Source organism: Anolis sagrei, chromosome 4 (genome assembly GCF_037176765.1).
Source record: "Anolis sagrei isolate rAnoSag1 chromosome 4, rAnoSag1.mat, whole genome shotgun sequence".
Lineage (NCBI taxonomy): Eukaryota > Metazoa > Chordata > Lepidosauria > Squamata > Dactyloidae > Anolis > Anolis sagrei.
Window position 1 is genome coordinate 113,463,676 of NC_090024.1, and position 27,470 is coordinate 113,491,145.

The 27,470-nt window shown below is 40.1% G+C and overlaps 1 protein-coding gene across 2 annotated transcripts; it reads right to left on the reverse strand.

The window, feature by feature from the left end:
• LOC132774433 (complement factor H-related protein 5-like) lies at nucleotides 1–26,231 on the reverse strand. 2 transcript variants are annotated; one of them, XM_060774543.2, is made up of 11 exons: nucleotides 25,998–26,230; nucleotides 23,007–23,189; nucleotides 20,328–20,504; nucleotides 18,733–18,906; nucleotides 14,852–15,034; nucleotides 10,929–11,108; nucleotides 10,683–10,847; nucleotides 8,868–9,044; nucleotides 8,320–8,502; nucleotides 3,781–3,977; nucleotides 1–532 (listed from the first exon to the last, which is right to left on the reverse strand). In XM_060774543.2, the coding sequence occupies exons 1-11, from the start codon at nucleotides 26,059–26,061 to the stop codon at nucleotides 524–526; spliced, it is 1,692 nt and encodes a 563-aa protein (XP_060630526.2). In that variant the 5' UTR covers nucleotides 26,062–26,230; the 3' UTR covers nucleotides 1–523. The 2 variants fall into 2 exon arrangements, with proteins under 2 accessions (XP_060630526.2, XP_060630527.2); XM_060774544.2 differs by lacking the exon at nucleotides 20,328–20,504 and having other exon boundaries at nucleotides 25,998–26,231.
• Nucleotides 26,232–27,470: the final 1,239 nt, after the last annotated feature.

A 27,470-nucleotide genomic window follows, 5' to 3' on the forward strand; every position in this document is an offset into this window, starting at 1 on the left:
TTAAAAGTAACTCCATTTTATTAAAATTAAAAGGAATAAAGGGGATAGAAGTGTTCTCTGGGTGCTGGTGGCTGCTGTTGAATCTCCCCGGACTGTCATAGGCTGGCATAATTCATTTGGATAATATAAAAATTATGTTAACCTGCGAAATGCTTTGCCACAGTATCAAGTTCATACAATTTGATACTTTGATTGGGGAGGGGGTGCGTTCGATATCAAAACCATGCTGTGTTTCATGAGAGCTACTCTTGAACTTTGTGGAAGCTGTTCAAGGTGCCAAATTCTATTTCCAAAATAAGTTCAGCACATTGGTCAGATCCTGTAAAACCTAGAGTAGTTCCTGCAAAAGCTCCGCATGGATAAATTAACCCAAAGCAACAGCGTCACCACCTTCTTCAAAATTTATCTATTAACTATTGAAAATATAACTACAACAATAGATCCATATGGCTTTTTGAAAAAAAAAGATGTTTGGAAAATTGTGATGTTTCCAAGTAGCTACTGTATGCTTCTTCGGATTCACTCAATCCGCCTGTTAAAGACAAAAGAAGTAACGAAGATATAAATTCTCATGCATAGACTTCGTGAAACCTACATTTGCATGGCTACAGTTTAATTTGTAATCCAGTAAAGTTTCTGATGTATTTCTAACATGTGACTGTTTCCATAAACAAACTATAGTATGATTTATATATATCCTATTTGGATGAGAATCTAGAGTTGCCAATCACAAAACCGCTACTCTTCCTCCCTACTTTTTTTTAAACCATACTGCTTTCCATATATGGAGATTTTGTTGTTCATTCATTCAGTCGTTTCCGACTCTTTGTGACTTCATGGACCAATCCACGCCAGAGCTCCCTGTCAGTCGTCACCACCCCCAGCTCCTTCAAGGATACCATCCATCTTGCCCTTGGTCGGCCCCTCTTCCTTTTTCCTTCCATTTTCCCCAGCATAATTTTCTTCTCTAAGCTTTCCTTTCTTTTCATGATGTGGCCAAAGTACTTCATCTTGGCCTCTACTATTCTTCCCTCCATACTTCTTCTTGGAGTATGGACTGGTTGGATCTTCTCGCTGTCCAAGGCACTCTAAGCACTTTCCTTCAACACCACAGTTCAAAAGCATCTATCTTCCTTCGCTCAGCCTTCCCTATGGTCCAGCTCTCACATCCGTAGGTGACTATGGGGAATACCATTGCTTTAACTATGCGGATCTTTGTTGCCAGTGTGATGTCTCTACTCTTCACTATTTTATCAAGATTGGTCATTGCTCTCCTTCCAAGAAATAAGCGTCTCTTGATTTCCTGGCTGCAGTCTGTGTCTGCAGTAATCTTTGCACCTAGAAATACAGTCTGTCACTGCCTCCACTTTTTCTCCCTCTATTTCCCAGTTGTCAGTCATTCTTTTTGCCATAATGGTTTTTTTATGTTTAATTGCAACCCAGCTTTTGCACTTTCTTCTTTCACATTAACAACCTTAGATATGCAGATGACACCGCTTTGATGGTCGAAAGTGAGAAGGAGCTGAGGAGCTTTCTAATCAAGGTGAAAGAAGAAAGCGCAAAAGCCGGGTTGTAGTTAAACATAAAAAACCCCCCCAAGATTATGGCAACAAGAATATATGGAGATACTATATTAAATTGGCCAGGTATAGATTTTCTAATGGGACTAGTCACATAATTGTAAAATTAGCCACAAGCATTTCTAATAAATAAATGTTTGTCCTGAGTGAGTCACACTCTCATGGCTTTGTGTCACACACTCAGCCTCACAGGAAGATATAGACAACCCCCCTTTGAAATACTTTCTTAAATGGTTGCCTTGAGTACGTCACACTCTTTTGATCTTGAGCCACACTATCCCAGACCCAATGTAAGCTTGGTAATCTCCTTCCCATTTAAAATATTTTTGAATACACTGATTGCTTCTTTGACTGGTGAGTTTAAATACACTTTTAAAACTTGAGTTTAAAAGGATTTAAACTCATCAGTCAAAGAAACAATTCAGTTTTTTTGCAACATGTTAAATCTCACAGTGTGGCTTTTCTAGAGAAAGCCATTTTGTCTACCATCTAATCCAATCCCTTCAATTTATATACTGCTTTCTTGTGTTTGCATCTGAGCCATGGCATAGAAACATACCAGTGGCCACAGTTAATTTTTCTATCAATATATAGGCAGTCCCTCAATTACAAACATCCAAGTTACAAACAACTCATCTGCAAGAACGGGGATGAGACAACAAGAAGTGATAAAAATCTACCCCTCAGAAGCGTAATTCATTCCTAAAAGAGTTATCACGGGGAAAAGTTGTCTCAGCAAAAGCTTTCTCACTAATCCTTGTTTCCACAACAATATACATTTTTCAAAATCCAATTATCACGGAGACAGAAAGTGAGGTGAAATCTCCCAAATGGGCACAGAAAGCAAAATAAACACCACGTGGCTGTAGTGTTAACCCTGGCCAACGTTACACTGAAAAAAAAATGTATCTGTTCCGACTTACAAACAAACTCAACTTAAAGACAAACTTAGATGTTCATAACCTTTGGACTGACTGTATCCTCCTCTTATCATTACATCTGAGCATTACATACATATTTTTTATTTGGACCTTGCCACAAAAGAGGGCTTTTGGGGAGGTTGAAATCACAAATTACATTAAGATGAGTAATGAAGGGTATGTGTTCTAAGTTTGGTTCAGATCCATCAAACTATGTAGGAGCCTTTGTGGTACAAACATACCACACGTGATTGTGCACACATCTAAACATATTAGATGTGTGCACAACTCCAAAAATCTGCTTCATTTGTATTTACAAAACTTGTGTGATCCCTGTTTTGATTCTGTTTTGAACAATTCCTAAGGTGTCCAGGTCATATCTAAGTGATGAGAAATTTCTTATTTCTTTCCTTTTGCTATTAAAAAGATCTACAAGAGCTAAGTGGTGGAGAAAGAGGTCCCATGGTGTTTGGATTGGCTCTTCTCCGTCCACCGCTTGGCCTTACGTGAGCAGACCCTTCCCTGCCTCTGGCAGAATAGGATGCCTCCCCCCCCCCCACCACCACCACCAGCCTCGCCCTTGCAGTGAGCCATGCACTTGGCAGAAGATGATACTCTGTCAATGGCCGCTGGCCATTCCCATTAGGCACATGGCTTGCCCCAAGACCAGGACAGGGCAGGACCTGCTTGTAGCCCTTCCCAGGGTCTTGTCCTTCACCAGGTGAGAGGCTTGCCACAAAAGGGAGGCTGATGGAGAGGGGGGGCGAGCAGCCCTGCCACTGCCGTGAGGACACAAGAAAGGAGAGGGAGGCAGATGAAGAGCGAGAGAGGACATACAAAAAACAAACTTCTTTACAAAAACCCAGAGGTTGGTGTTTTAATTAATTTGTGCCCAATGGGGTGGTTCTGTGTGTCTCTCTATGTGTGTCTTAAATCAGGTTGTAAATATGGATTTAACAAAACACTTTCGATTTGCAATCCTCTTAGTATTTTTTACACATTCCTAATGCATATATCCATACATATTTTGATTTCTGTATAGAGATAGGAGATAAATATTCCTTCTGGGGTGTTAGTTCTTAACTTGAATTTGTGTGCAAGTCAGAACAGTGATTCCAGCCTTTAAAGCCTTCAATAATACAATGTGTCATCTGTTTACTGGTTTTTGCAGGCATAATTTATATTGACGTTTGGATTTTGAATGCTTATATAGTTCCATTAATGAATCAAGGAAACTGTCTTGAACTGTAAACTATTATGATTGACTGTTGTATACATACCTCTATGCATACTGGATACTCCATCCTGCCTGCAACACAGAGTGCTTTGAATGGAGAGGAGGTTGGATTTGCCTGATAGCCCTTTTTGCAGATAAACTCTACTGTTTCTCCAGATTCGATATACAGTTTTGGACCCACTGCCAACTTCAAGCTTATATTGTTATAACTCATATCTTCTTCAGTTATTGTACAAGCCTCTGGTGAAAAAAAATTGCCACTTGATTAGATACAAAAATCCATCGCAAATTCATGTGACTGAACAACCCAGTGGATTTAGTAATAAAAATAAATCTCAAACATATTTTTTCAACTTTCAAAATTGCCTGATTTTTGTTTTTGTTTAAAGTGCTATGGATGATAGATGATTGTGTATAAACATTCTGTTCTCAACAACTGATAATTCTATTTCAAAATCCACTGCAATCGCCTTCTTGCACAGCAGGATGACTGGAAAACCCTGCTAAAATCATTTCCATAAGAATTTCAAATTTCAGAAATTCAGTTTATTTATTTATTTATTTATTTACTTTACTTGTATACCGCAGGCGACTCAACATGGTTTACAACAAGAATAAAAATCAACAACGATATACAATATAAAACCACAAAAGCATAATATACAATATTAACACAACAATAGATAACACAATGCATCTCATAACTAGAATCATGATCCAATTCATCGTCCAATTTTCCAATTCCTGTAATCATCACATTGATTGCACTGTTTAACCGAATGCCCGTTCAAACATCCAAGTTTTTAATCTTCTTCGGAACACCATCAGCGAGGGGGCTGATCTTACCTCCATGGGAAGGGCGTTCCACAGCCGGGGGGCCACCACAGAAAAGGCCCTGTCTCTCATCCCCGCCAGCCGCACCTGTGAAGCAGGCGGGATAGAGAGCAGGGCCTCCCCAGAAGATCTTAGGGTCCTGGCGGGCTGATAGGCAGAGATACGTTCGGATAGGTAACTTGGGCCAGAACCATTTAGGGCTTTATAGGCCAACGCCAGCACTTTGAATTGAGCCCGGTAGCAAATCGGCAGCCAATGGAGCTGATGCAGCAGAGGAGTTGTATGCTCCCTGCACTCCGCTCCTGTTAGTATCATGGCTGCTGAGCGTTGGACTAGCTGGAGCTTCCGAGCCGTCTTCAAAGGCAACCCCACGTAGAGAGCGTTGCAGTAGTCTAAACGGGATGTAACCAGAGCGTGGACTACCGTGGCCAAGTCAGACTTCCCAAGGTACGGGCGCAGTTGGCGCACGAGTTTTAACTGTGCGAATGCTCCCCTGGTCACCGCTGAAACCTGAGGTTCCAGGCTCAGCGATGAATCCAGGATCACACCCAAACTGCGAACCTGCGTCTTCAGGGGTAGTGCGACCCCATCCAACACAGGCTGTAACCCTATACCCTGTTCGGCCTTACGACTGACCAGGAGTACCTCTGTCTTGTTTGGATTCAGTTTCAATTTGTTCGTCCTCAGCCAGACCGTCACAGCGGCCAAGCACTGGTTCAGGACCTGGACAGCCTCCTTAGTAGCAGGTGGAAAGGAGTGACAGAGTTGGACATCATCCGCGTACAGATGACATCGCACTCCGAAACTCCAGTTCATTCTCTTTGTATCATGTTTTCCTTATACGGACTTGGGGACAGATAATTGACCTGCATTACTGGACTTCCTTCAGATACAAACTGTCAATAAAACTTTAGGAGTGTTCAGATTCAGATACGGTTTGGTTCAGAAGAATCTCTTATCAGAGGACCTCATCACATTAAGGGTGGGAATTGCCATGCATTGTGGCAAATATGTTGGGGCCATGTCTAAGGCATGGGTAACCTGTTCTCCTGCACCCTGCATTGCCCAACTTCACCCTCACTCCATCCTAAGGTGGGGGGGGGGGGGAAGTGTCCACGTCTCAACTTCCCACGTTGTTGGCTATGCAACACGGGAAGCCTCCTGCATTGCTGTGGTGGCAGAATACGATGCTCCCACTTAACATATGGCACGGGGCCCCACCAGAAGTTTTCCTTATATGCACTTGAGGTTAGATAATCAATCTACATTATATATATTCCTTCAGATACAAACCATCAATAATACTTTAGGAGTGTTCAGATATGGTTTGTTTAGATGAATCACTTATCTGATGACCTCATCACATTAAGTGTGAGAATTGCCATGCATCATAGCAAATCTGTTGGGGTCAGATGTAGGGCATGGCCCTCCATTCTGCATTGCCCAGCTTCCCCTCACCTCATCCCAAGGGGGGCGGAGTGTCCACCTCCTGGCTTCCCCACATTGTTGGCTATACATTATGGGAAGCCTCCTGCATTGCTGCGGTGGCAGAATACAATGCTCTGACTTAACCTATGGCATGGGGCCCCGCCAGAAGTTTTCCTTATATGCATTTGAGGATAGATAATTGATCTCCATTATGCATCTTCCTCCAGAGACAAACTGTCAACAAATCTTTAGGAGTATTCAGATTCAGATATGGTTTGTTTCAGAAGAATCTCTTACCTGAATCAGTTTGAATTAGCCCAATCCAGTTTTGGTTTCATGCTTTGTTTGAATCCAATGCACACTCCATACACAGCAACTAATAAACACAACCAATAACCTGACTGAACTGGTTGATGTCACTAACTGACTAACAACATTCTGATTGTTTATTTAGCCATTATGGAAAAAAATAGCCAATGGCTGAGAGAAAAACATTGCAGATGGAATGAAAGGCTATATTAACTGACTATTTTTTATTTTTTTAAATGATTTGATCATTAACATTAATGAAAACATGAGTGTATCTTTCAGTTTCTCATCAGGAAGAAATGAAAAGCATCAAGATTCCTCTCTTTTTTCAAATTACACATGAATAAATATGAGTGAACTTGTGTTGGGTGTGTGAAATTGCACGCAAACATAATAATAATAATAATAATAATAATAATAATAATAATAATAAATAAACCTTTATTTATACCCCGCTACCATCTCCCGGAGGACTCGGTGCGGCTTACAAAAGGCCGAGCCCGATTACATCAATAAAACAACACAACAATATAGACAATAAAAAACTCATAAACAAAGCAATAAACAATAGCAATAACACCACGATGCATTAAAAACCTATGGCAGGCCAAATGTAATAATTAAAATTTTAAAATACTGGGCATGACAAGGTGATCTATGACTAGGATGGGTATTTGGAAAGAAATGGGGCGAGCAGACAATCCTAGATCATTAGTAACGTGCGATTAGGGACATGTTGCTTAGGGTTCATTATTCTGGGAAGGCACACTGGAACAACCACGTTTTCAGGCTCCTCTTAAAGACTGCCAGAGTTGGGGCATGTCTAATATCATTGGGGAGCGAGTTCCAGAGTCGAGGGGCCACCACCTCTTCCCCACCAATCGCGCTTGCGATGCAGGTGGGATCGTGAGCAGGGCCTCTCCAGATTCAATCAATACAACTGCAAATACAAGGAGAATTTAAGGAAGTGGGGAGAAGTGATACATTTTGGTAAATTTCTTTTTCCCTCTTTTTTTCGGCCATTGAGATTGGCAGCTAAGGCTTGTCTATGTCATCCCATAAGACATTAAAGGGCAAGCAGTTCCCCACTAGAAAACTGGCGATATGACGAGTTACAATTCCAAAAAAGAAAGCCAAGCTTGATCTGTGAGAAGAATTGACTTTGATCCCATCAAACTCTCAAGCCCAAGAATGGTCCCCTTTGCTACAGACCTAGTTTTTTTTTGGGGCTGAACACTTTCATATATTGAGCAGCTTTTTTTCTTTCCCAAAACTTTGATTTTCCCAAGAATACAAACTGACTAATGGAGGTGGAGGTGAGTGGGGGAAATAAATTTTGGTAAATTTTGTTTGAAGAAGGAAAAACTCAATGTTTTGACATTGTACCTATGGGTCAGATCTATTTGCTTATGCATTTAAATATTCTGGACATACAGTTTGCTATTTGTAGTGGCAGAAGAAATTTTGTCAGTAAGAGTTTGATTATTCTCTACTAAAATTTGCAGAATTAGAATTGGGGATAGTTTGCCTTGTTGTTGTTGTTCATTCGTTCAGTCGTCTCCCACTCTTCGTGACCTCATGGACCAGTCCACGCCAGAGCTCCCTGTCAGCCGTCACCACCCCCAGCTCCTTCAAGGTCAGTCCAGTCGCTTCAAGGATGCCATCCATCCATCTTGCCCTTGGTCGGCCCCTCTTCCTTTTGCCTTCCACTTTCCCCAGCATAATTGTCTTCTCCAGGCTTTGCTGTCTCCTCATGATGTGGCCAAAGTACTTCAACTTTGTCTCTAGTATCCTTCCCTCCAATGAGCAGTCGGGCTTTATTTCCTGGAGTTTGCCTAGTTTGCCTAGTGATGACTTTCCTTTGTTTCCATAATCTAGTTGTTTCCATTTATAATGATATGAAACCAACTTTTTTTTATAAAAGTATTTTGGCATTTTCAACAAAAATACATAGCAAAATATTTTGGCATTTTCAACATAAAACAATAATGAATATCTATTCAATTTATACCTGTGCACCTTGGCCTTTCTGTCCAGGTACCATTGTGACAATGTACTGTTGGGACTCCTTCCATTCGGTAGAACAGTAAACATTTATAGTGCACTGTTGCACCTGACATATAGTCTGTCATTAGAGTGTCTGAAATATCTCCATTTTCTATAGAAGGTGGGCGACCACATCTTCCTTCTGCATCTACAGTCAATGAACCAAACAAAGTGAAACTATTAGATTATTTCTATTGCAGTTACAAATCCTCTAACATGAACAAACATTCACAAGAACCTTAAATCCTGGCTATGGGAGCAAGCGTTCATAGAATAGATGGATTTTATTGGTGAAGTTGAGATTTTATGGATCATAATTTGGACTGATTTGGAGCGTGTTTTAAACCTGTTTTAATGTATATTTATAACCATTTATATTTATATAATTGTATATTTTATCAAGCATTTAAGTGCATGCATATATAGTACATGAAAGACATTTTTGTCACATTGCCATTTGTATTTTTCTCTTCACAGTTTTTCTAAATGAAAGCAAACATAGCTAATACAAACCAACGCAGCGTGGGGGCGTCTGCCAACTTCCATCTTTACACAATATTTTTTGGGGACCTTGAAGACGAAAATGCTTCTTACACGTGAAGCTTATCTCTTCACCACTTTTGTAGTTTTTCATCTCAATTTCATTGATAGCATTAGGAAGCTGAGGGGGTGGTGGACAAAGTTCTTTAACTAAAAGGCAAGCAAACAAGATTATGAAAAAATGCTTGAAGAACAGAATAGCTCACTACTTTAAATTCATTAATATGATGCCGTTAATTGGCAATCCATGGGGATTGCCAATTAACTTGTTATTAAGGAACTACTATCAAAATAGATTTAACAAATACTATACCTCATACTGTACCATACCATAAATTCTATATTGACTCAATATTAATATTGAAATATATTAATTAAAAAGGTTTTTAAAAGGGCCAACTTAACTTAATGTAACATTTGTGATAAAATTGATTTCATTTTAATTTTAATTTTGTAAAGTATTATTTCTTCCATTTTTAAGCAGTTGCTTGAGAATTCTAGTTAACTGATAGTCTACTGTAGGGGGTCCTCAAACTTTTTAAACAGAGGGCCAGGTAACAATTCCTCAAACTGTTGGAGGGCCAGATTATAATTTGGAAAAAAAAAATGAATGGATTCCTATGCACACTGCACATATTTTATTTGTAGTGCAAAATACACTTAAAAACAATACAATAATTAAAATGAAGAACATTTTAGCAAATATAAACTTATTAGTATTTCAATGGGAAGTGTGGGCCTGCTTTTGGCTGATGAGATAGGATTGTTGTTGTTGTGTGCTTTCAGGTTGTTTCCGACTTAGGTTGATTCTGAGTGAGGGCCGGGTAAATGACCTTGGAGGGCCGTATTCGGCCCTCGGGCCATAGTTTGAGGACCTCTGGTCTACTGCATATGCAATTAATATCTTTCCTAGGTTTCACATCTTTATGATTTGATTCAAATCATAAAGGCATCTCCTTGATCCAAATAACTTCCTCTGTAATTCTGCACGAGTTCTGTTTCAAAAATCATCTGGATTATTTCCTTAGAATTTAAAGTAGTGAGGATGTTTGTGTAGTAAAAGTTTAAGAAAAATCTCTGGAATTTATCTACCTTTCACCTAGCTTGCTGTTCTTTCCCATGCACAAGACAGTCCAAATTTACAGGATTTTACATAATGTCACACCATCTGCCAAGAACTAATGGATACAGTTCTTTCTGGCAATCTTAAGGTGTAAAATCCATTGATTAAAATTAGTTTATTTGCTACTTCTATCACAACTGTGCCATGTGTTAGTTGATCTTTAAGAAGGATATGTGTATCGGAGAGTCAACTCTGTAACTGTTTTCGTACTGCATGAGCATAGATGATGGGAAGTATGTAGTACCCTTATCACATGGAAGTCTTTGATTTGGAGAATCCATAGGGCAGTGAGGCAAATTGTGGAGCAGTGGGGTGAATCTGTCACCCAGTGACCTAAATCACCAGCTTGCTCATCACATACTGGAAATTGTACCTTCCCAACATGCTCCCGGACTGTCCCCAGTATTTTTAATCTGAATATGGATAGTCTCCTGTGTTCAGATTTCCCCATTGTAGAACACTTCACCAACTCAGCCAGCACAAAGCCCCACCGGAAGTAGCTCTGCATCATTTTTGACAAAACTGTGCCTCATCAGGCAATCAATCAAGATGACACCCCCAAAGTATTCTGTTTCCTTTTCCTTTTTTTTTTTTTACTCCTGGTGGCCCCATCTCTCACTCTGCTTTAGAAACTACTGACTCAGATAGAACATGCAAAACCATACCATTACATTCTGGTTCAGGTGACCATTTTCCATGATTACATTGTGTTATATGAAGACTGGAACCACACATATAGTTTGCAGCTGTGCCATTGTCAAACATCTTTGTAAGAGGAGCATATGGTACAAATTTTGCATTCTTTGGACGTCTACATTTTGCTGCACCATCTAAAGATTCAAATGCAGGAAGAAGTCAGCTTGAAAATCTTTGGTCTAGGATATCTAGTTGGTTTTAAGTAGTAAGCTTACCTGTACATGAAGGTACTTCCCACTGTCCGTGAAGGCACCTGGCTACGTTGGTCCCAAGAATGACAAAGGTTTGGTCACAAACATATTGCACAGTTTCACCATGCCAGTATTTGTTTTTGTCAACAATGACAGGATGCCCATTTGTAATACTGGGAGGTGGTCCACATGATTTTTCTTCCTCTGTTTAAAACAACAGACAATCAATCAAAACACTTGGAAAGTACCAGATGCAGGGCTTTTTCTATTTCTGCCCCGGCTTTATGGAATTCCTTTGAAGGGAACTATTTCAATAGGCAAACGTGGTGAATCTAAAAAAGACGATTAGTCTCCGTGAGGTTTGAAGCCAAAATCTCTTTATTTCAAGTGCGGCCGCACTGGACAGAAACAGCAAGACAATCAGATGTCTTTCAAAAGGCTGCCTGTACCATTTGATCTTTCCAATATCATTCTTATACCCTTTTTCTGCCGTGTCATGAACAGATCATGAACAGATCCACCCCTCTTCCAAACTTCCTTTCAAAAACATGTTCTTTCACCTCCTTCCTCTCAACTCTACAAGGACAGAGCCCTTTCACCCACTTAAGAGCCTCCTGCATCCATGTTATGACTGCAGATCCTTAGATGTCATCCTGTCCCTTGTCCTTCAGCTCTGCATCCTGTTCTTTCCTGTTCTCTTCCAAAACTCTGTCTCTCTTCTTGCCCTTTCCCCTTTTCTATGGCAAAGGACAAGACTCTTCCTTAGGCTTTTACAGTTTTCAGCATTTTCCCAATAGGCACTAATAATTTCCTAATAAGCTCTATTCACCCCTTCACTTGACGCCCTATTTGAGAGCCATGCGTGACTTAGGGCCTTCTACTCTAGCACTTCAGACCTGGCTTTTTACTAGAGCATTCTATCTCTGTTAGTTTTTAATTTCTGTATGCATGTATTTTATCTTTTACAATTCAGCTTTTAAATCGCCTAGAGCATTCTCGGATGGAGGGCGATTAATAAGTAATTGAATATGATGATAATGATGATGATGATGATGATGATGATGATGATGATTAACTCTTCCTTATTATTAGTCACAAATTATTGACTGGTCTTTTAAAATGAGATTTGGAAATTGACTGAGTAAATAACCAAACATTATTTAGTCTCTGTCTCACTGAGATTTACCAGCTCTAACATTTTTCCTTTCCAACGTATTTCTCAATTAATTGTTTTCAGGGACTAAACAATATTTTCATGCATCAACTGCCAGTCCCAGTTTATCAGAGTACTCAAATTTATCATAAAATATAGATATTTATTTTTATTATGAAAATCTGGGAATTTTGCAAGTGTCCTGAGAAAGTTAAATGGCTATAAAATATATATTTAATTAGTAAATGGTTCAACCTTGGACAAAGCACAATCCGTTTGAATAAACCTGGCCACAAACCTTATGGGTTGCCATAAGTCAGAGCTGATTTAAGAACACATCACATCTAAAGTTATCCCTCACGTGTTTTTCGTAATATCTTCAAACTTATTTCAACAGTCTAGACCAGGAGTCCTCAAACTAAGCCCTGAGGGCTGGATAAAACCCTCCAAGGTCATTTACCCAGCCCTCACTCAGGGTCAACCTAAGTCTGAAATGACTTGAAAGCACACAACAACAACAACAACAACAACAACAACAACAACAACAACAACAAAATATGTAATAAGAAATTCAATGTGCAGATTTGAGAAATGTGAATTTAATAATGATGTGTGGGAATGAATGGAAGAATGGAAGGATGTATGGATGGAGCTAATAATTTTGGAAATACCAGTACAATATTAAGGCCTGCAATGACTAACTACCTGCTTGCTGTTTTGTGTTTAAAACCTGCTAATGAGATCTGAAGAGTAAACTGTGATAAGAACTGGGACAGTAATAAAGGAAATGTTTGCAACCTTCCTTATGTTAAGAAGGAAGTCAACATAAGATCAACACCAATCAAGAAGATCAACATCTGGCCAGGAAACTGAGATGGATCCAGGATGGAAGATGTCTATCATTAATTTACAACTTTGGGACTACATCAACAGAATATTCCTATAAAAGACTCAGTCTAATAATGCTCAAATCATGGCAGACCGAGGAGTCTGTTCCACCCGCCATGCTCTGCTCCATGGAAGGAGAGAGATGGTGTATTCAGATAGTGGCAGATCTACACGGAAGCAGTCCGGTCACTTTGGGGTTTCTTTCTCAAGGGAAGAGGAAGAAGTGCGCTTTTGGAGTCTTGGATTTTGTGCAGGGAGTCAGGTTCTGCTGTATGGAAAACAGAGGTCTGGTCCTTGGCATTGTTTTTAGGGAAAGAGGTTTTGGTATCTCAGCGTTTTGAAGTTTTGGCATTATGGAAGTTATGGAACTATGCGTTGGCAAGCTGCAGGAAAGCAGGGTCTGGCTTAACAGGTGCTTCTCCAAGGAGGGAGAAAGGATATAGTAATAGTTGGATGCATGTGGATGAATGCGTGTACATGTGGTGTGAATGTTGAGTGAAAATGTAATTCCCCTTGGTTCGTTTGTTAACCAATGTAATTGTAAATCCAATGTAGTTGCATAGAATCTGTATGTCTGTACGTCCAATGTCATTCTTTGTCTAAATGTTTTCTGTAATCTGATATACCTTCTCACACTGGAAATTGCAATAAAAAGAACCTATGCTTCAAAGTTATTGAAAAGTCATTCATGACAACAATACTATCTCATCAGCCAAAAGCAAGCCCACACTTCCCACTGAAATACTAATAAGTTTATATTTGTTAAAATTGTTCTTCATTTTAATTATTGTATTGTTTTGAAGGTTTTTTTGCACTACAAATAAGATATGTGCAGTGTGCATAGGAACTCATTCATGCTTTTTTTCCCCAAATTATAATCCAGCCCTCCAACAATTTGAGGGACTGTGACCTGGCCCTCTGTTTAAAACGTTTGAGGACCCTGGTCTAGATTATCTTCTAAATGGACTAAAAAGTGTTTAGTAGGACCCTTTGGGAGTGGTTAAACATATTTTGTAGGCCAGGGTAACAACGGAAAAATTTGTTTCTAAAATCGATTCGTTTTTTGGGGGGTTTTGCGTTTCGTTATTTAAAATAATTACAAAATTTTCCTTTTAAAAAGTTTGATATTTACGAAATTTCGTAAATGGTAAAAAATTAACGAATCGATTTCCGAAACAATAACGAATCAATTCGTTAATGGCGGACGCGACCGCGAAATATGCTAAAAAACCTCCAAAAACTTCTGAAGCTTCCCTCTCCCTCTGTTCTTGACTGTTGGTGTGATATTATAATTTTTTTTCACTAATTAAACCATGAAACTGGCCCAGACATGCAGAAATAATAACAAAACGACCTCAGAACAATAACGAAACGAATACAATAACGAAATACGAAGCATTTACAAAACGTATTTAAAAATTCGTTTTTTTAAATAATTGCTCCAGAATGGTTCGTTATCGTTTTGTAATTGGAAAAATTAACGAATTATTAACGAATTACGAATTAACGAAACGAAACCGCCCAGGCCTAATATTTTGGCTTGCCGTTGCCTTAATGTTTTAAAGCATAGAGTGCTAGCATGTGTATTTTATGTATTTTTAAAATATCTTTCTATTCCAGAATTTAAATAGATACAACCCCCCTCCCCAAATATGCAAAAACATTTCAGTGCAAACACTTGTAACAGAAGCCTTCATGCTTTTATTTAATCATCACATAAAATCTTCATCTATGTAGAAACAAATGCTCTCTGGCAATGCTTAATAAGAAATGTACATCCTACCAATAATTTATTGTGTGTTTGTTTTCCTTCCCCGTTCACTTTTAATTAGGCGGTTTTGACTGAACTGCAGAGTTAATAGACAAGATTCAGTGGCCTCTGGACTATAACCTATGGGACATCTACCTATGCATGATGGCAAAAACATCCATTCTCCATCAACACATTTTACAGTGCTTGATCCAACCATTCCAAAACGGATGTCACACTCATAAGCCACCTTCTCCCCATGCTGATATTCTTCGTGAAGGTCACCAATAAGATTGCCATGTGAAATCCTGGGTGGTTGCTGACAAGGGGTAACATTTTCTAGAAAGAAGAAATATTGTGTTAAGTTTGGAGCTATTGGAGTGCATGATAGGGGAACATCATCCTATTTCTGTACCTAAACAAACATGTAGAGAAACAATGGAAAACAAAACCTGCCCTTGTACTCAAGAGTTGTTGTTGTTATTATTATTATTATTATTATTATTATTATTATTATTATTTAACATATACATGAAGCCGTTGGGAGAGATCATCTGGAGTTTTGGGGTTCGGTGTCATCTGTACGCAGATTATGTCCAACTCTGTTACTCCTTTCCACCTGCTACTAAGGAGGCTGTTCAAGTCCTGAACCGGTGCTTGGCCACTGTAACGGACTGGATGAGGGCCAACAGATTGAAACTAAATCCAGACAAGACAGAGGTACTCCTGGTCAGTCGAAAGGCCGAACAGGGCATAGGGTTACAGTCTGCTCGACGGGGTTACACTCCCCCTGAAGGCACAGGTTGGCAGTTTGGGAGTGATCCTGGACTCATTGCTGAGCCTGGAACCCCAGGTCTCGGCGGTGGTCAGGGGAGCTTTTGCACAATTAAAACTTGTGCGCCAGCTGCGCCCGTACCTTGGGAAGTCTGACTTGGCCACGGTGGTCCACGCTCTGGTTACATCCCGTATAGACTACTGCAACACTCTCTACGTGGGGTTGCCTCTGAAGACTGTCCGGAAGCTTCAACTAGTCCAACGAGCGGCAGCCAGATTACTAACAGGAGCATACTACTCCTCTGTTGTGCCAGCTCCACTGGCTGCCAATTAGCTTCCAAGCACAATTCAAAGTGCTGGTGTTGACCTATAAATCTCTAAACGACTCCGGCCCAGTTTACCTGTTCGAACGGATTCTCCCCTATGAACCATCAAGGTTGTTAAGATCTTCTGGAGGGGCCCTGCTCTCGGTCCCACCATCCTCACAGGTGCGTCTGGTGGGGACGAGGGACAGGGCCTTCTCAGTGGTGGTCCCTCGGCTCTGGAACTCTCTCCCACTGGAGATTAAAACTGCCCCTTCTCTCCTGACTTTTGGCTCTGGAATTTAGCATTTGATGAGTGAGTCAAGAACTTCTGGCCACACAGACGGATGGTAATGAATTGTGATTTCATTGCGACGACTTGGCTTTATGTAATTATATGATTGCTTTTAATGTATTTTATGTATTAGTGTGTTATATGGTGTGATGTTTTTAAACTACTGTTTATGAATCGTGTTGTAAACTGACCTGAGTCAGTGTTTGAAACACAACAAGATGAGTCCATGGCAGACAAGATCACTCTGCTGGCTGTTGTATTGGATCACACGTCGGACACTTCTCAAGTCTCTAGGACTGTGTGATGTATTGGCAAATAATCCCAGTAAGGTGGCCTTCTGCACCTGGCAGATGGTAATTTTGTCAGCGCTGAGTGTGTTTAAGTGCAGGCCAAGTTCTTTATGCACTGCACCCAGTATGCCGATCACCATTGGGACCACCTTTACTGACTTGTGCCAGAGTTTTTGCAGTTCAATCTTTAAAACTCGTATCATGTCAGCTTTTCCAGTTGTTTCTCTTCAATCCTGCTTTCACCTGGGATTGCAACATCGATGATTCATACCTGGGTTTTTAACAAGATTATGAGGTCAGGAGTATTGTGCTCCAAAACTCTGTCAGTCTGAATTCGGAAGTCCCAGAGTAGTTTGACACGTTCATTTTCTGTAACTTTTTCAGGCTTGTGATCCCACCAGTTCTTTGTCACAGACAGATGGTATTTGTGGCACAAGTGCCAATGAATCATCTGAGCAACGGTGTTATGTCTCTGCTTGTAGTCTGTCTGCATGATCTTCTTGCAGCAGCTGAGAATGTGATCTATTGTTTCATTTGCTTCCTTGCAGAGTCTACACTTGGGATCTGTTTTCAACTTTTCAGTTTTGGCTTTGATGGCATTTGTTCTAATGTCTTGTTCTTGGTCTGCCAGAATCAGGCCCTCCATCTCCTTTTTCATAGTTCCATTCGTGAGCAACATCTATGCTTTTTCTTTCTCAGTTTTACTCTCAGTTTTCCCCATGAACTGTCCACGGAGAGCCTTCTTTTGCCAGTTTTCTCTTCTGCTCTGCATTGTATTTTTATGGTATTCACTCTTTATCTTTTGCATTATTATTATTATTATTATTATTATTATTTTATTTTTATCTTTATTAATTTATTTTATTTCTTACTCACCTATCCTCATGGCTTAAGACAGGTTACATAATAACTAAAATACATAAATATTGTAAAAATATCACATATACACATATTAAAATGTATTTGTTTAAAATATTTATTTATTTACTTCATTTATATACCGCTTTTCTCAGCCCTCAGGCGACTCAAAGCGGTTAACAACAGCAAAATTCAATGCAACATCATAAAACGATTATGGGACAGTTAAAACAACAGCATCATCAACAATTAAACATCAATATAACAATCATTAGTGTCTCATCAGTAAAATCAGAATCCAATTTCATCATCCATTAATCCGTGTTCCTATATTGATTACACTGCTTAATCAAATGCTTGTTCGAACAGTCAGGTCTTCACTTTCCTCTGAAATGCCAATAGGGATGGGGCCGATCTGATATCTATAGGAAGGGCGTTCCACAGCCAAGGGGCCACCACTGAGAAGGCCCTGTCTCTCATTCCCGCCAGGTGCGCCTGTGATGCAGGCAGGACTGAGAGCAGGGACTCCCCAGATGATCTTAATGTCCTAGTTGGTTCATAGGAGGAGATGCGTTCGGAGAGGCAAGTAGGGCCAGAACCATTTAGGGCTTTATAGGCTAAAGCCAGCACTTTGAATTGTGCCCGGTAGCAAACTGGCAGCCAGTGGAGCTGGCACAACAGAGGAGTTGTATGCTCCCTGAGTGCCACTCCTGTTAGTAACCTGGCTGCCGAGCGTTGGACCATTTGAAGCTTCCGAGCAGTCTTCAAAGGCAACCCCACGTAGAGAGCGTTGCAGTAGTCTATACGGGATGTAACCAGAGCGTGGACTACTGTGGCAAACAAAACAAAGATTGAACAAATGAGACTTGCTTAAAAACTGGCTGGAAGAGATAGGTCTTTAGATAGTTTTAAAATTCCAACAGCTCATTTAACCTGTCAGAGCTCTTCTGGCAGGTTGTTCCACAGTCTTGAGGCAGCCAATGAAAATGTCTTCTGGGTGATCATCACCAGTCTGGTTTGGTTGGTTGGAGTAACTGCCCTCCAGAGAACATAAGTGTTTGAGGTTGATTGTATGGGAGAAGGTGATCCTTTAGGTAACCTGGACCCAAACTACATAGGGCTTTAAAGGTGAAAACCAACACTTTGTACCTTGCCCAGAAACTAATTGATAGCCAGTGGAATGACTTTAGGATAGGTGTAATATGCTCACTCCTAGATGTTCCTGTAACCAATAGGGCTGCTGTACTTTGAACCAACTGGAGTTTCCAAACTTAGTACAAAACAAGGGAGTTTTGTCTATGGCGTCTTAGAAATTAAGTCAAAGGCATCTACGATACCAAATGTATTTTACTCAAATATAGCATGAGAAGGATCTTGGAATAGCTGAGGGCGTGTATTCCCCAAGTAGTATTTTGATGCAAATATGTGACATACATATAGCAAGATAAATCTGGGTAAAACCTGGAAAGCAGGTCACAAAAATGAGGAGGGATATGCAGCCTAAGAAGAAATGTGTACCTTTACAAGTTGGAGGTGGTGGGGACCATCCAAAGTGATAACACTGCGCAGAGTCAGAACCCACTCTTGTGTATCCTCTGATACAGGAAAATTTCACCACATCTCTGTTCACATATTGATCTTTTCTTGGATGAATGAGTCCATGCTCCAGAATGGGTATTTCACATTCTATAGCTGAAGAAAATGTACAGCAAGACATTTTAAATTTGTGAACTGTGCTTAAAATCCACCTGCAATGTTTGCAAATGATAATAAATCTGATTCCAAAAGAGTGCAGCATATGACCCCCTCCCTTAAGGTTGATGTGTATGTAAAATAATAAGAAACTACATACATTAATATGACACATCAATTTACACTTTAGAATTGATGCAGTTTGACACTTCTTGCATCAATTCTATGGAATAATGGAAGCTGTATTCTCATAACTTCTTTAGTCTTCTTTGTCCAAAAGTGCAGGTGACTCACCAAACTACAGTTCCCATGATTCCATAACCCTTGGCCATGACAGCTAAAATACCATCAAATAGCATTATTTCCACAGTGTGTATGCACCTTAAGTCTACTTCCTCACATTGCTGCCTGCCTATGTATATAAATATGAATAGGAAAGAAATGTAAGCAAGAACATTTATATAGAAAACTAGCGGTTCATATTCGTGCCAAGTGTGGTACAGATCCATTATTGATCAAGTCCACAGTGCTCTCTGGATGTAGGTGTACTACAATTCTGAAACAAAAGGTCAATGCCCACCAAACCCTTCCAGTATTATCTGTTGATCATGGGAGTTCAGTGTGCCAAGTGTGGTTGAAATCCATAAATCGCAGAAATGAGGAGTACATTGTTATAAAAGTGAGATAGCAGCGGGCAGGAGAAGCAGTTGGGAGATACCCACCTCCCACCGGGCAGGTATGGAGGCCACTGAAGGCAAGAGGGGCGTCGGTCCGTGGTAGAAATCGAGGCCCTGGCTTAGGAGAAGACGGCGGGCCTCCCGTCTTGTGTTGTTTTTGTTGCCCTCGGCTGCCCCCCCTAGCTTCCATGCCCTCCCCGGCCGTTAGTGCTTACATCAGCCTGGTGGGCTTTCTCAGGCTGGGCTCGCAATCTCTCCTGGTCTTGTTCCATGTGTGTATGTGAGGCAGCGGCAAGAGCGATGGGGTAGAGGGAGGCATGCAGGCGGCAGTGCACATGCGGAGGGTGACTTGGGCACAGGGGAAGCTGGGAAATGCAGTCCTTCCTCCTCATTGTATTCCTCCTGAGGCCTCTGAGCATGCTCCGTGTTTTTACGGTATTGTGCGTTTGTGTTGTTGCGTATTGGTGTTTTGAGGGTTGTTGGTCATACCTTGGGGGAAGAGGTATTAGCAGGCCAAATTTGGTGAGATTTCGTCCGGTGGTTTGTCCGTTTTTGAACACCTAAGGACGCCCTTAAGTATTATACACACACACACACACACACACACACACACATGCCACCAATAAGATAACTGAAAACTAAGGCATCATCTGAAAATGCTAGACTTTTTGGCAACCACTTGTTTAAAACAATTAACCAAAACTTGCAATTATATTACACAACAACAATACTGTGTCAATTTACATAGGCACTGAGGCTTTGGACTCCATCCTGTCAGTGTGCATACTGCTTGGCCACCTCTTTTCTTATTAATGGTTTCATGTCCATCTGTACATTCAAAGATCAGTTTTTCCTGCAGTAATGCAGCTGGTTTAGTTGTGCTAAAGATAATGTTCCCATCCATTGGCTTTGGACACGTCTCTAAGAAAACAAAATGCAGGTCTTATTAATACAAGTAATAATAATAATCATCATCATCATCATCATCATCATCATCATTATCATCATAATCATCATCACACAGACTTAGATGCTTGGATAGTGTTTGACTTGTGATTTTGTGATACGAAATCCAGCATATATATCTTGTTTGCTGTGACATACTGTTCTTTTGTGTCAATAATAATAATAATAACAGCAGCAGAGCTGACAGCTGGCACAACAAAGCATTGCAAGAGGAAGTGGATTTTGCTAAGCTTTCCTACTGAGTGAAGTGACATGAGTCAGGTAGCATATGTCAGAAGCAGAATTGGCATTTGACTGGCAAAAATGTATTAGGCTTAAAAAAAGTCTTGATCTAATCAGGGAGGAGCTTCAATAGGGTCAACTGAAATTCACATAAGTCTTTGACTAGAACTAAACCCATGGTGAGATAGTCAGAAACATATCTGAAATTATCACACAGTGCACAAGTGCACTATGCAAAGAATTTATAAATGTCTACAACATGTTGATCTTATGTCATTAATACACATCACAGTGAAGCACCAGTTAAAACATTTATGGCATACACCTCTTTGATGATTTCTAGGACTTGTTGTCGCAGCTCAGAGTAGAGTCACCTTGCTCCAAACACCAAACCACACAAAGGCTGAAGATTTTGTAGTTTATTAAGGAAAGGAAAAAGTCTTAAATGCAAAAGTAAGCTTCAAAAGTTCAATAGCAAACAGCATGAAGCATAATCCAAAGAACATAGATCAAACAAGATTACATGACAGCAAGACAGAGTTCCAGGATGCCAAGAACATTGCCCAAAAGCCAAGGCAATCCAAAGAAGTTACCAGGTTGTTCGCAGAAGTTGCACTGACAAAGATTGGCCTTCAAACACCCCGTTTAATATACTTTCCCAGCATGAACGCATTCTGTTGACCCCTAACCTCCCTCTTGTTAGCAAGCCTCGCACTGCGGCGAACTTTGAATTGTAAGCGATCCTCCCTATCTAAATCTTCATAGCTCTCAAAGTCAGATAGCTCGTTAGGTGCCTGAGAATTGTCAGGCTGGGAGCTATCCTCAGTCTGCACCTGGCTAGTTTCACCAACATCAGAAACATCATCTGAAACATTTCTTGCCATGTGTTGGGGTTCAGCCTGAGTTTGAACTTGAACCTGATTCTCTGTTTGTTCCTCCTGATGCTAATGAAAATATATTTACTGATGCTAATGAAAATGTACCTCTTGATGCCAATGCTCCTGAAATTAGTGAGGAAGAAACTTCTGTAGGTTTGGAAAATGCCAATGTTCCTGAAATTAGTGAGGAAGGAACTTCTGTAGATTTGGAAAATGAAAGTACCAGTATTCATGAGAATGTTTCAGAGGGAAGCCATGACCTTTTACTCCCTTCTGCACCTGATAACTTTAATGAGAACAGAAGGGACCAGATTTGGCAAGACAGAAGTAAATCACTCAGCTTGCGTAGGTCTTCCCGATTAAAAGAAATACAAACAATGGCTTCAAAGCAGAGGGGCGGTTCACAGAACCAATTCTTAGGCTTTAAGTGCCTTCCGCCGGGCTGACTTTCTCAGTTCAGGCATCGTTTCAGATTGATGAAGACCTTGGCAGTTCTCCCGGTTTCCCTGGCCATGGTCTTGAAAGATTTCTAGGATATCAAGCACGGTTAGTGGATTGCTAACGGGTTCCAGTATTTTACAGTGTGGCTTTGGGTTTTGTTTTGTCCATTTAAATTCATGTTTGCTGATTTTGCTGTTGCTTTTGACTTGCATTTTTCCTTTATTTTATAACTATTTTTCTTCAATAAAAAAGGATTGTTTTTCACAGTCAAGTGCGGTGGATAGTTATCTTAGGGCCTCGTTCCCTGCTCTGGATTGCAACACCATGGGAAACTGAATCTCCTCAGATTCGTCTTCAAAAACAACAGGAACATCTTCATGAATCTGAATCCCATCATCTCTTGCCTGAGGCTCCAGCTGAGCCACAACACTTGTCTTCATTATTAGTTCTGAGAAGACTCCAGAATTTGTTCCATAACTAATATTTGAAAGTTTTCACAAGTAATGGATTTTAAAATTTCACATAAGTGTTTCTCTGCTAAATCAATAAGATTTTCACTGCTGTCCAATATCAGATTTCTATATGCTGTGGATGACAGTCCTTAAGGATGCTAATCTACTTTCACTTACCTGGGGCCCCACGTAGACTGCCATAAAATGAAATCTGAGAAGGCAGTTTAAGTATTTGAAACTGGACGAGATAAGTATACACTGCCATGTAATCCAGTTTAATAGAATAACTTTATTGTCATCATACAACAAAATTAAATGCTTTCCCTAGCACACATCACAACAACAGTTAATTAATTAATTAATTAATTAATTAATGCAGTTAAACCGGATTCTGAAACTGTATTATATGGCAGTCTACATGGGGCCTGAGGGGAAAAAAATCTAATTTAAGTGAAGGCACTTACTGATACATTCTGGTTTGGGTACCCATCCATCTAGAAGACATGTTGTCTCTCCTCTGGGTAGTCCTTGTGGAGTTGTGAAGCCAGTCTGGCAGCCATAGGTTGTTATATTACTAATATTAAAACTTCCAGTTGATTCCATAAAAAAACCATTAGGTATGTCAAAGAGGACACAGATTATTGTTTCTGAAGAAGAAAAATGGGGATATTATATATATTACAAAGATGCTCTATTGGAGGTTGGAAATGAATAGTACATCCATCTTTCTCAGTTTGGTAGTACTGACTGATGATCATGAATCCACCGCTAGAGAATGCATAAGTACAGGCAGTACTTGAGTTACAAACATCCAAATGATTTCCAGTTAAATGTATTGTCGAAGGCTTTCGTGGCTGGAATCACTGGGTTGTTGTGGGTTTTTCATGCTATATGGCCATGTTCTGGAAGCATTCTCTCCTGACGATTCTCCTGCATCTATGGCAAGCATCCTCACAACCTCTGAGGATGCTTGCCATAGATGCAGGCAGGAGAGAATGCTTCTAGAAGATGGCCATATAGCCCGAAAAATCTACAACAACCGAGATTCCTAGTTAAGAACTGGGGTGAGACAACAGGAAGGAAGAGGAAATCTACCACTCAGAAGGGAAATTCACTCCTGGAAGAGCTATCGTGGGGAAAAGGCATTTCCACTGAAGCTTTATCACCAACTCCAATTACCACAGGGACAGAAAGTGAGGTGAAATCTTCTGAAGAGGAGCACAGACAGCAAAACAAAAAACACAGGTGTGTTAACACTTTCTTATGCTATCCAAAGCTAAAATCAATATATATTTGGCTGATGTTACACTTAAAAATGCACAGTTCAGACTTACAAACAAATTCAGCTCAAGAACAAACTTATAGAACCTATCTTGTTCATAACTTGGGGACTGACTGTACGTTGAAACATATCCATTCACATGATCAGTGTAAGATATAAAAGTAAAGATTGAATTACACACATTATTGTCTGCACATTGCACCTATCTCCAAAAACCTATCCATTTCATCTGTCATGCCCAGCATTTTAAAAATTTTAATCATTACATTGGCCCAGCCTTAGTTTTAAATGTGTCATGGTGTTATTGTCTAATGTTAATTGCTATTGTTTTAAAGTTTATTGCTTGTTTTATTAGTTATTTACTGTTGTATTTGTTATGCTGTTGTTGTTGTTGTTTTGTTGTGTTGGACCTTGGCCTCTTGTAAGCCACACCGAGTCCTTCAGGAGATGTTAGCGGGGTATAAATAAAGGTTTATTATTATTATTATTATTATTATTATTATTATTATTATTATTATTTAACATTCAAGTAGGACCAAGAAATACGAACAAAAGTATGAAATAGTGTTATTGCATATGGATGTTTAACAACAACAGCAACAACAACAACAGCAACAGCAAAAATGATTTATTTGTATTGTTGAAGGCTTTAATGGCTGGAATCACTGGGTTGTTGTAGGTTTTTCGGGCTATATGACCATGTTCTAGAAGCATTCTCTCCTGACATTTCACCTGCATCTATAGCAGGCATCCTCAGAGGTTGTGAGGTCACATTAATAGCAAGAGTGTTACATAAAGCAGAAGTGTCATATTATCCCTCATAATATAAGCCTGCATTTTACTGCATTGAATGTTTGCTGCTGTTTGTTGTAAACCACCCTGAGTCCCCATGGGGAGAAAGGGTGATAGAAATAAAATTTTATTTATTTTATATTATTATAGCATGATCTAAGGGAGTAAAATAATAAGGGATAAAATTGTCCTGTTGTTTAATTGCACATAAAGCTTATGTGTGTAGGTCTATGTAGATGTGTGTTTTCTTTGTGTACATGTATTCTGATTTAGTTTTGGAATATGCTGTAATAGCTAGAAAGTTAGCTGTGTAGTGTCAACATTATATATAATAAAATGCTTTATGTATTATAACTTTTACTACTTTGTCTTTTCTTTTGAATAAAATATTACTTTAAAATAAATTTATCATTCTAAACAGAAATGTTCTATAATCCAATTTTTTTTTTAATTTTCAGGAAAGAAAACGTTGGAAAAAATAGGACACTTTTTTTGTAACGGCCTCTCCTTTGTACACACACATTGTGCTGGTATGGCTGTACCAGGAGCTCCAACTTTATTTTCTGTCTGTTACCTGTTTTGCAGTCATAGGACAGGCCTCCTGTCCATCATAATTAAGCTTTGGTTCCGCCCCTTGTTCTGGGCTCTGGGAGGGAAAGGAGCCATTTTTGGGCAGTCTCATACAAGGTAGCTAAGCTATAGGACATAGACCAGCTCATCCCGTAGAAAAGCTTCCTTTCTCAATAACCATCCAGGGAAAAATAACATCCGGGGAAAACAGAAACAAATTCCAGGAGAAAGGTCCCAAAAGCTCTGGCTGAGAGCTCACAGCCTCTCAGCCTCACAGCATCAGAGGAAACAGCCCTGAAGTTTCTAAGAATTCTCAAAGGGAGAACAGCATTACAGATCCACGGAACTCCAGCTGAAATATCTTCAAGCCTCGGCTGGAAGGTCTACTCGATACCCAGACACATTTGGAGTCAGTAGTAGGTCCCACACTGATGAGGCATAGATAGAAAGCAGCCTGGGAGAGGTTAAAAAGGATTTTTCCTACAGAGAAAGTTTAGTTAATCAAAGTCAGGTACCAGTCCATCGAGGACTAGACTAAAAAAGCCTTGAAGTGTTGTTTGAACCATTGAAGATTTGTTGTTTGTTCCATAATAAAGACTTTGTTGCATCATGAAAGACTCTAAAGACCATCACTTCAGAAAAATCCCTGAGAACCTCTCTTTGAGGTGCCCCTGGCTTCCCGCTGGGCTTAAAGTATACGTCCTATAGAAAGGTACAGCTGTTACAGGCCCAGCCTGCGACAGAACACACATACAAACACACATAATATTTCTAGAGGTAACCAGTTCCCCTTGAGGAAAAAATGTCTTACCATCTTGTGAGATACAGCATCCTGACAGCAGAAATGCAATGGAACAGGCCAACCAGTACTTCATAGTGATCCAGACAACTTACAACTGGTCTGTACAGAAGAATTTGTACTACCAGTTAGTAATGACTTCAGAGGATGATTCTACATGGTACTTTCATTTGGTTTTTTTTAATCAATTCTTCCTTCTATTTGTGTGCTGCTGCAGTTTGCCTAATAGTCTAACCAAAGAGGGGGAGGCTTTTGGGAATGGGTACATAAACTCAAGGCTATTTACAGAAGGTCTGGGAAGGTTTGTGTTGTAATTTTGACCTGAACGATTAAAGCTGGTTACCCATCAGTGAACATCAGACAAATATTTCCCCATACCCTTCTGGTTAGGCAGCTTTTTGTGTTTTTTTTTTCAATCCAACAGATTTTTGTGCAATATCAGAAGCATTTTTAGGGATCATCTACATGTGCAAATGAGGCAGGATGAGGATCAGTGGACTATGAGCTGTCCACATGATGCAGAGGGCTAATTTTCCCTAACGTCTCACACTTTAAAAAAGTCAGGGATGCCATAGAGCTTCCCCAAAGCTCCAGAACTCTCCCATACTTTGTGGCAGTGCAAACAGTTGGGTCAGTTCAGAGTTTTTTTTTAAAGGGTTTTTGCTATGTCACCAGCCAGAAGAAGTTCCAGGAAGCATCCCAGCAGAGTCTTGCTGGGGCCATTGCTTCTGATAATCACAGGCCTGGGCACACTATTGCGCCTTCATCAGAAGCAATGTCACCAACATGGCATCTGCAGATGAGCTGCTTACAACTGCTTATACTGGCAAAACAGTTGTGTTGGGGGCCCCAGGAGGACAGAACATCACTTGGCAGGACTCCTAAAGGACTGTAAACTCTGCATGCTGGATATGAGATAGCTCTGGAGCAAGATAGTTCTGAGTTTTTTGGCTGGTGTAGTAACAGTCTTTGTTGGAATGCATCCAGTATAATGACATAACTAGATTCTTCCCAGCTTCTACCCAGCCACAACAAATTTCTTCTGGTCACCCTAAATCTCTCTTGATCTCCCTGACATTGCCTCTCTGATGACAATGTCAGGGAGATCAGACGGAAGATGAGTCTTGTGAGAAAGGGAAGGGAGAGCAGAATTCCACTGGGGAAAACCTTTGTCCTCCATCTCACAATACAGGATTTCAGCTCAAAAGATCCAACAGTAGACAGATACCTTTATATTTATGCAGGTCTTTGGTTTTTAACTTCTTTCAGCAGATGGAGATTTTTAAAAGGGTGTATTATGTCTGTTGTTTTCAATGTATTTTTAAAAATACTTTGGCACTGCTCCATTATCCGGACAGAGTCCACAAGGGGGCACTAGAGAAATTTATTTATTTATTTATTTTGCACCTTTCTACCCCGCCCTTCTCAACCCCCGAGGGGGGACTCAGGGCGGCTTACAAAAGACACAATTCGATGCCAAGACAA